This window comes from Protopterus annectens, chromosome 12.part0 (genome assembly GCF_019279795.1).
Source record: "Protopterus annectens isolate FY-2018-M chromosome 12.part0, PAN1.0, whole genome shotgun sequence".
Lineage (NCBI taxonomy): Eukaryota > Metazoa > Chordata > Ceratodontiformes > Protopteridae > Protopterus > Protopterus annectens.
In genome coordinates, this window is record NC_056746.1 from 1131245817 (window position 1) to 1131258632 (window position 12816).

The following is a 12816-nucleotide window of genomic DNA, read 5'->3' on the forward strand; positions in this document are numbered from 1 at the left end:
TGGCTTTACATTTTTAATTCCTCTCAGGAACTGCCTGAGTAGAGGATGAGAAAAGACTGGAGGATCCATGTTGTATTCTGCTGAAATTGCTGATGCACGAATCTTACTGGAGGAGTAGGACAGGCCATTGTGGAAAAGCTCTGCTAAATATTCCAGGATGCTAGCTATGTTTGCCAGTGATACATTTTCTCCTTTTGCTGCACTCCAAATGAGATATCTTTTCCATTTTGCTGAATAAGTTTTTCTTGTTGAGGGTCTGCGAGCCTCCAAGATAATGTCTTTAACCCTTTGAGATAAATCTGGATTATTTTGTCTTATGCAATGTTCCAAGCAGCTAGCTGCAGTGTTTTCAAGTTTGGATGCAGGATTTTGAAGTTGTTCTGTGTTAGCAGTAAAGGAACAAAGGAACTAGGGGTAGAGGCCATGCGTGTTCCCGAGACATACTCCTCAGTAGCGGGTACCAATGCTGCCTCGGCCAGTCTGGAGCTATCAGGATGATCCTTGGGTGATCTTCTTTGATCTTCAGTAGCACTTTGTGCATCAAAGGAAGAGGTGGGAATGCATATGCTGTCAGGTTTTCCCAACTGAAAGATAGGGAGTCCACCTTCCAAGCAAGTGGGTGGTATGCCCTTGTGCAGAATTTTTTCAATTGGTGGTTGTGTGGGGATGCGAATAGGTCTATTTCTGGTAGGCCCCATTTCCTTGTAATGGATTTGAAGATGTCTGGATGCAGCATCCATTCGTGGGCATCCGTGGTAGTTCTGCTTAAGATGTCTGCTAGTATATTTTCTTTTCCTGGCACAAATATTGCCTGGAGATGAATGTTGAGGTTCAGGGCCACATTCCAGAGGTCCACTGCCATCCGGCATAGAGGATATGAATGTGTGCCTCCCTGTTTGTTGATATACCACATAACTGTGGTGTTGTCCGTCCTTATCAGCAAATGACCTTGTTGAAGAAACGGTCTGAATGTCTGAATTGCCTGCTTTACTGCCAGCATCTCTTTTTGATTTATGTGTAGGTTCAGCTGGTCTTGAGTCCATAAGCCTTGTATGCACTTGTCCACCATGTGTGCCCCCAACCGAGGTCTGAGGCGTCCGTGGTGATAGTCTGGCTTGGGTGAGGGCTGTGGAAGGGCAGTCCTTTGTTCAATTGACAGGCCTGAGCCCACCACCGGAATTCTTGCTTCAGGCATGGAATTATTGGAATTTGGGTTTCTAGGCTGTGCTTGTGCTGAGACCATAAATTCCTTAGGTACCATTGCAACTTCCTCATATGTAGTCTGGCATGTGGAATCAATATTATGCAGGATGCCATGTAACCCAGGGCTTGCAGGACTTTCCTTGCTGTAAGCTGGTTCTGCGTTGTTAATGCCATGAAATAGAGTGGTAGGTGCTTCTGCTTTTCTGCTGTGAGGAATGCCATTTGGTTTGATGTGTCCAGTTCTGCACCCAAGAAAGTTATCCTTTGGGATGGTATCAGCCTTGACTTTTTTATGTTGACTGTGTATCCCAGGGCTTGCAATAGGTGAATAACCTTTCTCAAATCTTTTGTTAATTTGTTTTTGTTGTCCGCTTGTAACAGGCAGTCGTCCAGGTATGGATAAATTTGAATTCCCTGAAGCCTGCAATGAGCAATTACTGATGCCAGGCATTTCGTGAATACTCTGGGCGCAGTAGGTAAGCCAAAAGGCAATGTTGAGAATTGATAGTGCTCTGATCTTGCAAGAAATCTGAGGTATCTTCTGCAATTTGGTCGTATGGGGACGTGCAGGTATGCCTCCTTGAGATCTAGAGTTACCAGCCAAGACTCCTTGCCCAGCATGGGAAGAAGTTGCTGTAGGGTCAGCATCTTGAATTTTGGAACAATGAGATGTGTTCAGAGCGGACAGGTCGAGAATAGGTCTCCATTGGTTTTCCTTTCTTGGTACCAGGAAAAGTCTGGAGTAAAATCCTTGTCCTTGTTCCATAGATGGTACCTTTTCTATAGCTCTCATCCTTAGTAAGTGGTCTATTTGTTCTAGAGCGTTTGTTTTTTGGTTTGGAGGTAGGTTTGGCATTCCTCTCTTCCTTGGTAGAGTATGGAAGTGAAACCTGTAACCTTTGTCTATTGTCTGTAAAATCCATTTGTCTCCTGTAATGTAATGCCAGTTTACTGAAAATAAGGCTAGCTTTCTGCCTAAGGGTGCTTCTAGTTGTTCCCTGGTAGGCGGTTTCAGAGCCAAGTCACTGTGATTGTCCTGTGGAAGTGGTAGTGGCTGGATCTGTGGCAGTACTTCTCTGGTTGTTAGACTGCCACTGACGTCCCCTGTAGGCACCTCTGGATTGACCTCTGCCTCTTGGGCGCCTATTCCTGCCTCTCTGTGCTCTGGTGGTGTCTGGAAAGGACCAATTCTTGGAAGGCCAGTTCCTACTAAACCTCGGAGGCTGGACCTGTAAGAAATCCTTGACTCTCTGGACAGATTTCGCTTTTTCTTCCACCTTCTTCAACACTTGCTGTGCAGGGGAGCCAAGCAAACTGTGTTTTTCCATGGGAGCATCTAGGAGCTTTGACTTTACATGGTCTGGTAAGGATTGCTCTTTTAACCATGCATGCCTTCTGATCACTGTACCAGTCATAGCTGATCTAAAGGAAGCCTCCAGTGCATCATAGCCGCATTTTAAGGAATGATTACTGACCTGCTGAGTGTTATGTACCAATTCCTGAAGGGACTTACGGTCTAAAGGTTCAGGCGAGGACAGTTTTTTAGTTAGCTGATCTAACATAAATTCCTGATACTGAATCATGTGGAATTGACAGTTTAAGGCCCTAGCCGAAAGAGTAGCAGAAGTATAAACTTTTTTGCCCCATCTCTCTAATGTCCTAGATTCTCTCTCAGAGGGGAGGGGGTTTTTGGCAGAGGCAGCTGCTACAGCTTTGGGGCCCTATGAAATAGTTTCAGGATCTGCAATAGGAGCCTTATACAAGTGATAATGTGTGTCCGGAACCCTGTAGTATCTGTCGGGCTTAGCAGGGGCCGGAGGAAGAGAGTCAGGAGCAGTACAAGCATCATTAAATGCATCATCCACAACTGTAAGTACTGGAGGAATGGCTAAAGGCCTATGCTGTGGCAAATGTAAAAAGGTCCTAAGCCTTTTCCTAGAGTCTGAAAAATCCTGGCCCTGCCACTGAAATTGTTCTCTCATAGCATGCAAGGTTTCCCCAAAAGAAAATTCCTCAGGAGGAGAGGCAGAAGGAATGGAGTCTTCTGCATCAGAGTCCTCATATGGAGAATAAGGGCCTTCTGGAGGATTTGTATTTTCTGAATCATCAGAGGAGTAATCTGTAGAAACTGGCTCAGGGGGCTCTGCTCTAGGCCTCTTCTCTGGAGGGGGGTGAGAGGCCCTGTCAGGGTGAGGCTGGGATCCCCTGATCAAAGAAATGAGATCCTCTACTAGACTAAGCATTTGAGTACTAGAGCTAGGCCTGTGAGAGGGGGTTTTAGCAGGCACGGTCTTTGTTGATTTAGCTGTTTTAGCCCTGGAAAAAGCCTTAATTGACATGGATGCAGGGGGCCTAGCAGCTCCACGTGCAGGAGTAGATATATCTAAAGGGATAGTATCTGATAAATCCTGAGAACCTGTAAGAGCAGGTGGAATTTCAGTAGCAGATTCAGCCATGCCGGATGAGGCCTCGGTTGTAGGAGGCATACTCTCGGCCGAAGGAAGAACCGAGGACTCTGTTTCAGCCGAAACAGAGACACTCGCAGTTGGCTTAACCGCGGTTTTGGCCGAAACCGCGGACCGCGAGTGTCGGTCCTTTTCCTTACACTTTTTAGCTAATTGTGAAGTCGGAGTCTCCGACAGCATGGTGTAAGTAAAAGCGGAGCCGAAAAACTCCTCTGCAAACTCCGACCGACGTCTAAGTGTCCGTCGGTTGAAGGAAGCACAGGCTAGACGAGCTGCTACGTCGTGGTCTGGGCCTAAACAAGGTAGGCAGTAAGAGTGGAAATCTTTATGAGGTATTTGTTTCCCACAAGTTAAACAGTTATTCACTTTTTCTGACATCGGCTGAGGCAAGAAAGAGTCCCCAACGGGGTACTTAGCTTTTTAGAAGTCTTCGGTAGTAGCAATCTCTGGTTCTGACCGACCGGCACTTGCGAACAGCTTCTGCTTCGGGCACCACGCGGCAAGAAAGACTGAGGAAAATGGTATCGGCTGATGCCTTTATACCCAATTAACAGCAGCTATCACGTCGGGTGAAGTGCGACATCAGCCGAGGCCAGACCCAGACTTTGGAATCCGGCCGACCGAAGGGCTGCCTGAGGCAGGACAACCCATTTGTTAGGACTGCAGATGCATCCTTGAAGGACATCATAAAATATGCTAACATGTAATTGACCTGTTAGCAGTGTTTCCCACAAAACTTTCCTAATAACCGTGCTTCAAAAATAATTGCCAATCTCTCCCCCAAAGTTTCTTTTCAAATTCATTACCTGCAACAACAAGCACATTAACTCAAACTGTTTCTTAACTATATTAGTTTTCACACTCAGAATAATTACTGGTACTGTGTATTTAGTTATTCATAAAAGTTAATTTTCTGAAGATATTTGAAGCAATAAGACTTCATCTTAATGAACAGAATGTCAGCAGTATATCTAAAAATGATACCCCAGTCTTACCACAGTAAAACATAAAAACAAAAGCAGTAGTTGAACTGTTCATGTACGGCACAAAATAATCCTCATCAACCTGAGATTCTGGCAAGCCAGATTCAACTACTTGCCACAAACCCATGAGCACACTAAATAGGAATGAAATTTACTTTTAAAAGCTTAAAATTCCCATGTATTCATATGATAAAAATACCATTAGCCGTATTAATACAGATTCTGCGGTGAATCAAAATGCACAACCTATATATTAACGTACTGCACATTTCATGGTTTAACAAGCAAATATTCATTTTAGCTTTTATTTATTTAATTTTGTTGATTGTGTTGACTGCACCAAGCCTCTCATTTAGGGACCACCCATGGTGGTACTTACAGACCGTGGGAAATCCGGCCAGAACACTGTGGAGATTTTTCTGCTTCTCTTCAAAAGCAGTTTGGTGTGGAATGGTTGAAACTGACGAATCTGTAAGATGACGTGGACAAATTTTAGAAGTGTAATTGCTGAACGCTAGGTAAGTGATGGCCATTTTGTCTGACTGAAGCACACATTTTAAAAGTTCTGCTTTTTTTTTTTCACAAGTGCCATGGGATCTAACTCCCACCTAAGCTACCATCAACTCCGGTAGATGGGAACTTAGTTTAACATCTCATCCAAAGGATATAGTGTTGCTTTGCATTTCACCACATTATCTTTTTCATAAATCCATAAATCTCATACTTTATTTTTTGCTCTTCTGAAAGGTGTTTTCATGCTCCACCTCAATCTCTGGATCCTCACCCCCACCCCACCAAAAAAAAAAATAAAATAAATTAATTAAAAAAAAAAAGATCTTGGCTTATAGTTGTTTACAATGCACAGGACATTTAGCAAGTTTACATTTCTGGTTATATCTTTATGTCAGACTGCAATTTAGTTTATTTGCACAATAAAATGTATGGCCCATGAAGCAGTAATTATTAAGCCTCACATGTCAGCACTGGGCCATCAGGGAGTCCCTCTCTACCAGTTCAAGTTTTAAATCCTTTTGTCACCGCAACACCTGATTAAAGACGTTTTAACCACTCCTAAGTTTGTTAGAGAGCCTAGTTTGAATGAACCTTTGGTCACCATTAACACCTAATTAAAGATGTTTTAAACACCAATAGAAGAGAAAAACGGGAAATAAAGTGCACACCCCAAAAAATTACACTCAGCAGTGTGGTGTTTCCTTCTAAAGTGCTCCTTTTAACTGTTTTATGTTTTAAACGCTCCTAAGTTTGTTAGGCAGCCTAGTTTTAATCGGTGTCTTACTCCAGACCCTGGCAATTCTAATATGAAAATAATCCCTTTTAACAGATGTATTGTATCCTTCCAAATATGGTACGCTTTCTGTTCCATGTCACAATAAAATGACTCAAATTCAGTTCCTAATATGCATTTTAACATTTAATCTTTTGAAATTTTGAAGGCATATATTATGTCTCATTTTTTAATCTACAACAGAATGAAAAACAGTAGACAGAACAAAGCTTTAATGTGACTAGTCTTTTCTTGTAGGAATTATTCTTCTAGCTGTTTATCTTTTAAGAATATTTCTGTACCTATGTACTTTATCTGTTTCACTGGCCAAAGAAAACACTGCAAAACTGGATATACCATTATCGGTCTTATAATTTTTCACAGGAGTAAACAAACATTTTTGTTCCTTGAGATGGCAGCTTTTAGTATAGACCTGACCATGAAATGATATTTCCTAACAGTTGCATTCATGTTTGCTCCAATATATACAGTTGTTTGCACTTATGAGGCAGTTAACTGAATACAAGCATTTGTAAGGCCATAGGAAGCAATTCAGTGAATCAATCACCAAAATAAATAATGTGAAAAAATCCAGCATGCAGTGGAAAGTTAACTTTAATCGAATAAAACCAATTAATAATACAGTGATAAGTGCTTTCGTCTTGCCCACAAGACTTCATCAGATAACTGTGTACTCTAACTAAACTCCTTAAATACCTTTTTAAATCATCCAATTAACAATTCATTTCCATTTTAAAATTTAATCTTTCCCACCACAATGCCATTAAAAACATTTTCTCTAAGGGCACAATGAGTAATCTTCATAAAAACTCTCCAGTGTTTAACACTTGCAAAAACTCAGCATTAATAGTAAAATTATGGATGAAATAAATAATTCCCAGGACCATCAAGTAAATATAAAAAAGTATAAAAATGCATGCTACTATTATAAACGCTGGATTTGTGAATTAATAAAGTAACAACTTGAGCCATCCCAATAAACCAAAGGAATAATGTACCTAAATACCTACCTACATTAAAGCTGCTTTTTCTTTTTAAATGGTTTTAAGGGACACAGAGTCATTAATACCAGGGGGTGAAATGGAATTCAGCCTTAACTGCCACACCAGGTTATTTTTTCATTAAAGATGTTTTCCAATCACCACCCCTGGGGTTTGGTTTGATTATTCCTAAAATCCCAAACCTAAACTTCACAAAATTTGTACATATACTAGAATGCTTACAAAGGGCATTGTTCTCCATTCAAATGTTTGTATATTCTAATTTTTAAAGCTCTTTCAGTCTTGCCTATGTAGAAGGCATCACATCCTTCAAATTTAGCAAGATAAATAAGACTACTGGTGTGACTATTCCCTTTTTTAAAAAAAAAATGTTACTACCCAACCCGTTGTTCAAGGTTAAATTACCCACATCTATAATAAAAAGACATTGCTTACACATGCCATGGTATCCGCATTGGTCAATCTATTGCTCACTATACCTTGCTCAAATATTTGTTTGAAATTCCTTCTCCTTTTATATGTGAAAATTGGTTCTCTTACACTTTATATACTCCTTTATTCACTGAGAATATTCCAATTGTTTTTTTTTTACTATGCCTTGATGGAATAGGCTTAATGGTTGTATTCTATTGTAAGGGCCTTCTCGTAACTCACATCACTTTCCTCCCTCGCTTTTTGTTCCATTCCAACTGCAAACTGTGGTTTGCACCTTGTCCCCCACCCATGGTATACAGTAGTAATAATTTCTGTTACCAGCTTGCCAGGATAATCCCAGTCAAGGAATATTCCTTTTAACTTGACAAGTTCTTCCCATACATTTTCACATTGGGAAGTCATTCATGTAATTCTTATAGCTTGCCCTTTACTAAATTCCTTTTTAGAAAAAAGGGGTTATTACTGGAGTAATGTAAATAAGGGTTAGTAAATGTTTCCTTCCTAAATAACTCTGATTTAAACCCCCATTGGTGTGTGAAATTAAGTGTCAAGGTAGCTAATACTATCACTATTTCAGTTACTAGTAAACTTAAAATAAGGGGTGCAACAAATCAAATAATCAACAAATTCCTTAACTCCTCCACTGTGTCCGTTCCACAAAATAAATATGTCATCATGGAACCTAGCATATTGGTGCAGGTGTTTAGCAAATGGGCTTTTAAAAATAATTTCTCGTTCCCAACCCAACATTACCAAATTGGCAAATGTAGAGACACATGCCACACCCATTGCTACTCCTTTCACCCGTTTATAATATTCTTCTTGAAAATGTATATAGTTGTTATCTAGGACAATTTCCATAAGTTCAACCACAACTGAAATGATGTCATTGGGCAAGGTGGAGTATAGACGTAGCATTTCATGGAAATACGTTAATCCTACAGTCTTGGGTATCGCAATGAAAAGATCTACTACGTCGATAGTTAGATCTCTCCTTCAGATGTCAGACTTTAACTTACCCAAAAAATTCCATGAATCTCTAACCAAATGTGGTATTTTGATCACCACCTCTTTAGTCCAATAATCAACATCCACTGCTAGGGGGTGTGTCATGGATCCCTTAGCTGAATCTATGGGTCTAAATGATGGGTTACTTACAGATTTGCAAACTTTAGGGAACCCAAAAATATTTGGTACCACCAGAATCATTTATCTCAAAAAGTCATACACAATACCGTCAATCCTACACAACCCCTTCAATCCTATTCTCAACTAAATATTCCTCTCAATAGGAATCCATTCGACTATATGAAATATTAATTTCTTTCTTGGAAACAGGGGAATAAGTATCACAGTCCAAAAGTAAGTCAGTCATGACATTATTATAATCTTCTGTGTTAAGTAGTACCACACCACCCCCTTTGTCAGGTTTCATTACCTTTATTTCTTTGTTGTTTTTTAGTAAATTTAAAATGTCCCCTTCTCCCTTAGGGGGAGAAAGGAAATTTCTAAATTAGAAAATCTGTGGTTGTGGGCAAACAATTTATAAATGTCCCCCATCACATTCATTTCAAACAACTGAATAGTAGGGTTTAAGAGTGGGTTAAATGTACTACTACTTTTTTAAGCATCCTTGATTAGTGGCGTCCTTCCCATCCTTATCTTGTCCCTTAAAAAATATTTACAAGTTTAGTTCATGGGTGAATATTAATTTCATTAATGTACCAGCAATATCAACTTTTGCTGTGGGGACAAATTTGGTTACCCTGACAAGCTGGTGACAGAAATTATTACTACTGTATACCAGGGGTGGAGGACAAGGTGCGAACCACTGTTGGGAGTTGGAATGGAACAAAAAGCGAAGGAGGAAAGTGATGTGAGGTACGAGAAGGCCCTTACAATAGAATACAATCATTATGCCCATTCCATCAGAGGCATAGTAAAAAAAAAAAAAAAAAAAAACAATTGGAATATTCTCAAAGTGAAATTAGAATACACGAACATTTGAATGATATAGAAAATAAAATGGAGAACAATGCTCTTTTTAAGGATTCTAAGTATATGTACAACTTTTGTGAGGTTTAGGTTTGGGATTTTAGAAATAATCAAACCAAACCCCAGGGTGGTGATTGGAAAACAACTTTAATGAAATAAGATCTAGTGTGGTAGTTTCCATTTCACCCCTGGTGTTAGTGACTTTGTTTCCCTTAAAACCATTTTAAAAGAAAAAACAGCTTTAATAATTTGAGCCATCCCAATTAACCAGAGGGATATTTATTTCATCTATAATTTTTACTATTAATGATGAGTTTTTACAAGTGTTAAACACTGAAGAGTTTTTTTATGAAGATTATTCATTGTGCCCTTAGAGAAAATGTTTTAATGGCATTGTGGTGGGAAAGGTTTAAATTTAAAATGGAAATTAATTAATTGGATGATTTAAAAAGGTACCTAATGAGTTTAGTTACAGTGCACGGTTATCTGATGAAGTCTTGTGGGCAAGATGAAAGCGCTTATCACTGTATTATTTATTTTGTTTTATTCGATTAAAGTTGTTACCTTTCCTCTCTGCTGTGCTGGATTTTTTCACATTTATATATCTACTTTGGTGATTGTGGTAAGCACGTTTTTTTAGTTATATTACATCATGTGAATCACACATTAGTTTGTTAGTTTGCATCTCCAAAGGCATTTGTATGCATGCATTAGATTTCATTTTTAACAAAGTTGCTTGAATGCATGTATTTTTCTGCACCAGCATAGCAGTTACCTGAATACTTAATACTGACAGCACTTAAGTATACCTGAATGCAAGTAACAGGGCCAACAAATCAGTTGCTTGAATGCATGAGGGCGCTACTAGTAATAAAGCAGTTATCTGAATAAATATGCTTGTTAGCACCAACAAAAGTACTTGAACAGCCACACTTAATATCTATGAAACATTTACATGAATATAAGCATTTGTTACCACATGCTATGTATGACTTAACTTTTTGTGAAACGGCAGAGCTGTCATTTGAAACAAAGGATATGAAAAAGGCTTTAAAGCTTCAGGGATTTTAAGCCATCTGTTACTCAGATGGGGGAAACCCTTAACTATGACCCAGAGATTGCTCAACAACTGTGGTGCTGGGGAAGCCAGTGGCTGATGCTGACTGACTCATTCTCAGGGAAGGGGGTGTGGGGGAGGGGGCACTCACTGGAGGCATGCTTCAGTCACTTGCTCTTGTGGTGGTGATATTGGAGCCATGATGAGAAGATGAATGCTCAGGCAGATGGGTTGGAAATATCAGATAGGCTGGGGCAGTTCCCTAGCAGCACTAGAAAAAGGCCATCTAGAAGAATTAGCATAGTAAACCAGGGATCAATCAGCATATGCTAAATTATCCTAGGGTGAAGCAGAATATATGATGCTGAAGCTGTTCTGTCTCCTCTCCATCTACTAGTCACCTTCTCAAATACCCCTCCCCATCGCAAGGGCTAGCAGCCCCAGACTGTGTGTGTGTGTGGGGGGGGGGGGTGCAGTGGATGCAGGAGTAATAGTAGTGGAACTTAGCAGCTGATGATCGACTTGCACTAAGGAACCAAAAAATACATAGTTTCAATGTCTTTCAGTGATTGTCTGGATCAGATAAATACAGCCTGGAAATTCAGGCATAATTCAATTCCAGAAGTGCCATAAATACATATAAATATATATATATATATATATATATATATATACCAGATTTTTGATAGGTGTTACAAAGTCCTTTGAAAACTTAGCAAACTGGGTAAAGGCTTGGGTTAGCTCCTCCTCCTCCTCTCCATTGTTCTGAAAATTAAATGCATATTTTTCCACTGCACTGATGTAGGCTTCAAGGTTGGTGACATAGTCTAAAAGAGAAAAAAGAACAAAGTTATTATGGCTAAAAATAAAATGTAACACAGGATCATTTGCATGCCAGTGTTCAAAAGCATCATGGGAAACAAACATTTTTCTGACTAATGAACGAGTCAGTTTCAACACACTTCCAAAGAAGCATGCGTTGGCAAGACCAATATACCCATATGGAATGTGAGCAAATCATCTCGGTCCCTACTGATGGTACTCAGTCTGCAAAAAACTGAACTTCTACAATATTCCAAATGAAGATTAAAGCTCTCTCATTCTGTAGACACATCGTACACACTCTTCATGGTAAAAAAATACTCATAACACAATGTGGCTCTTTTCTTGGACAAGATTGTGGTCTTTTTAGAGTAGATTTCAGTGATGCAAGCTGTATCAGATAAGGTCTAGAAGCTTCAAGCTTAATTCTAGAGACGTCTGGTTATACTCTACCTCTGACTAGCCAATGAGGCAAGCAGTGCTGGTGGAACAGACTACTTAAGTAGATGTTCACTGACTGCAAGAGGCTAAATATACTAACACCCGATTACCACTCTCCATCACATGCAATGTAGACATTTCTGCTTCTAACAGAGGAAAATGTAAGCTTTCTGGATACATTTCAAAATGGAAGCTTTTGAATGTTAAGTTACGTGATAACTCCTTTAGTCCAAAAACGCGCAACTCTTTTTTTTTTTTTTTTTTTTTTTTTAATACTAAACAATAACCCTTCTTATTTTCCTGATAATGGCCATACAATCTTAACTCTAATCTGACCTACTAACAATTCAGGTACATGGTAACAATCCATCCAAAGGATGGAGCGTTGCTTTATACACCTATACCTTAAAATTCTGTCTAAACATCCCACTAAATACATTCTATAAACATGCTCATACGTCCAAATTCTATGGCCTCTGTATGTCAAACGGCATTAGCTAATGCTCTCAGAACATTCTGTGGGGATAGATGGCATATACTCTACATATGCCTGTAAATATATGAAGTACAGTCAATTAGACCAGCGGAATTTTTGTGCCTTAATTAGCAATGACAGCCCATCTCAATGAAAGCAGGCCTTAGTAGGAGAAATACCTATTCAGCTCAATAACCGTGGCCACTATAGACTTAGCAGTAAGTCCACCTAGGAGAAATGTCCAACATTACTGGACTTTACTAATCACAGAAGTTACAACATGATTAGATTTCATTCCAAATATAAAGAATAATTCTTAAGTATGAGAATGTTTTCAGTCAAGCCGTGCATTGAAACCTCCCAAAATTCATAACATGGAACATGCTAAGAGAGTGTCAGCACTGACATAACACTCATCTGGCTACTTGGTCTGTAAAAGAACACACAGCATCCGATCCTCTGCCCACACCACACGTCAAATGATTCAGGCACATCATCTGGGATATATTACATAGTAATATAAAGGGCCTCAGCCAATTGTAATACATTTACACAATCACTTTCTAATCTAAACTTACATAAATGTTCTTATTCAAACACAATTTATACTAAAGAATGTCCTTGAGCTGAGCT

General features: G+C 39.4%; 1 protein-coding gene across 1 annotated transcript in view; it reads right to left on the minus strand.

The window, feature by feature from the left end:
- The window catches only part of LOC122816264 (arf-GAP with SH3 domain, ANK repeat and PH domain-containing protein 2-like), a 1594524-nt gene that overhangs the window by 1013788 nt on the left and 567920 nt on the right, over nucleotides 1–12816 (minus strand). Inside the window, exon 3 of the mRNA XM_044089001.1 lies at nucleotides 11121–11272. Coding sequence (XP_043944936.1) covers nucleotides 11121–11272 — 152 coding nt within the window. The remainder of the gene's footprint in view (nucleotides 1–11120; nucleotides 11273–12816) is intronic.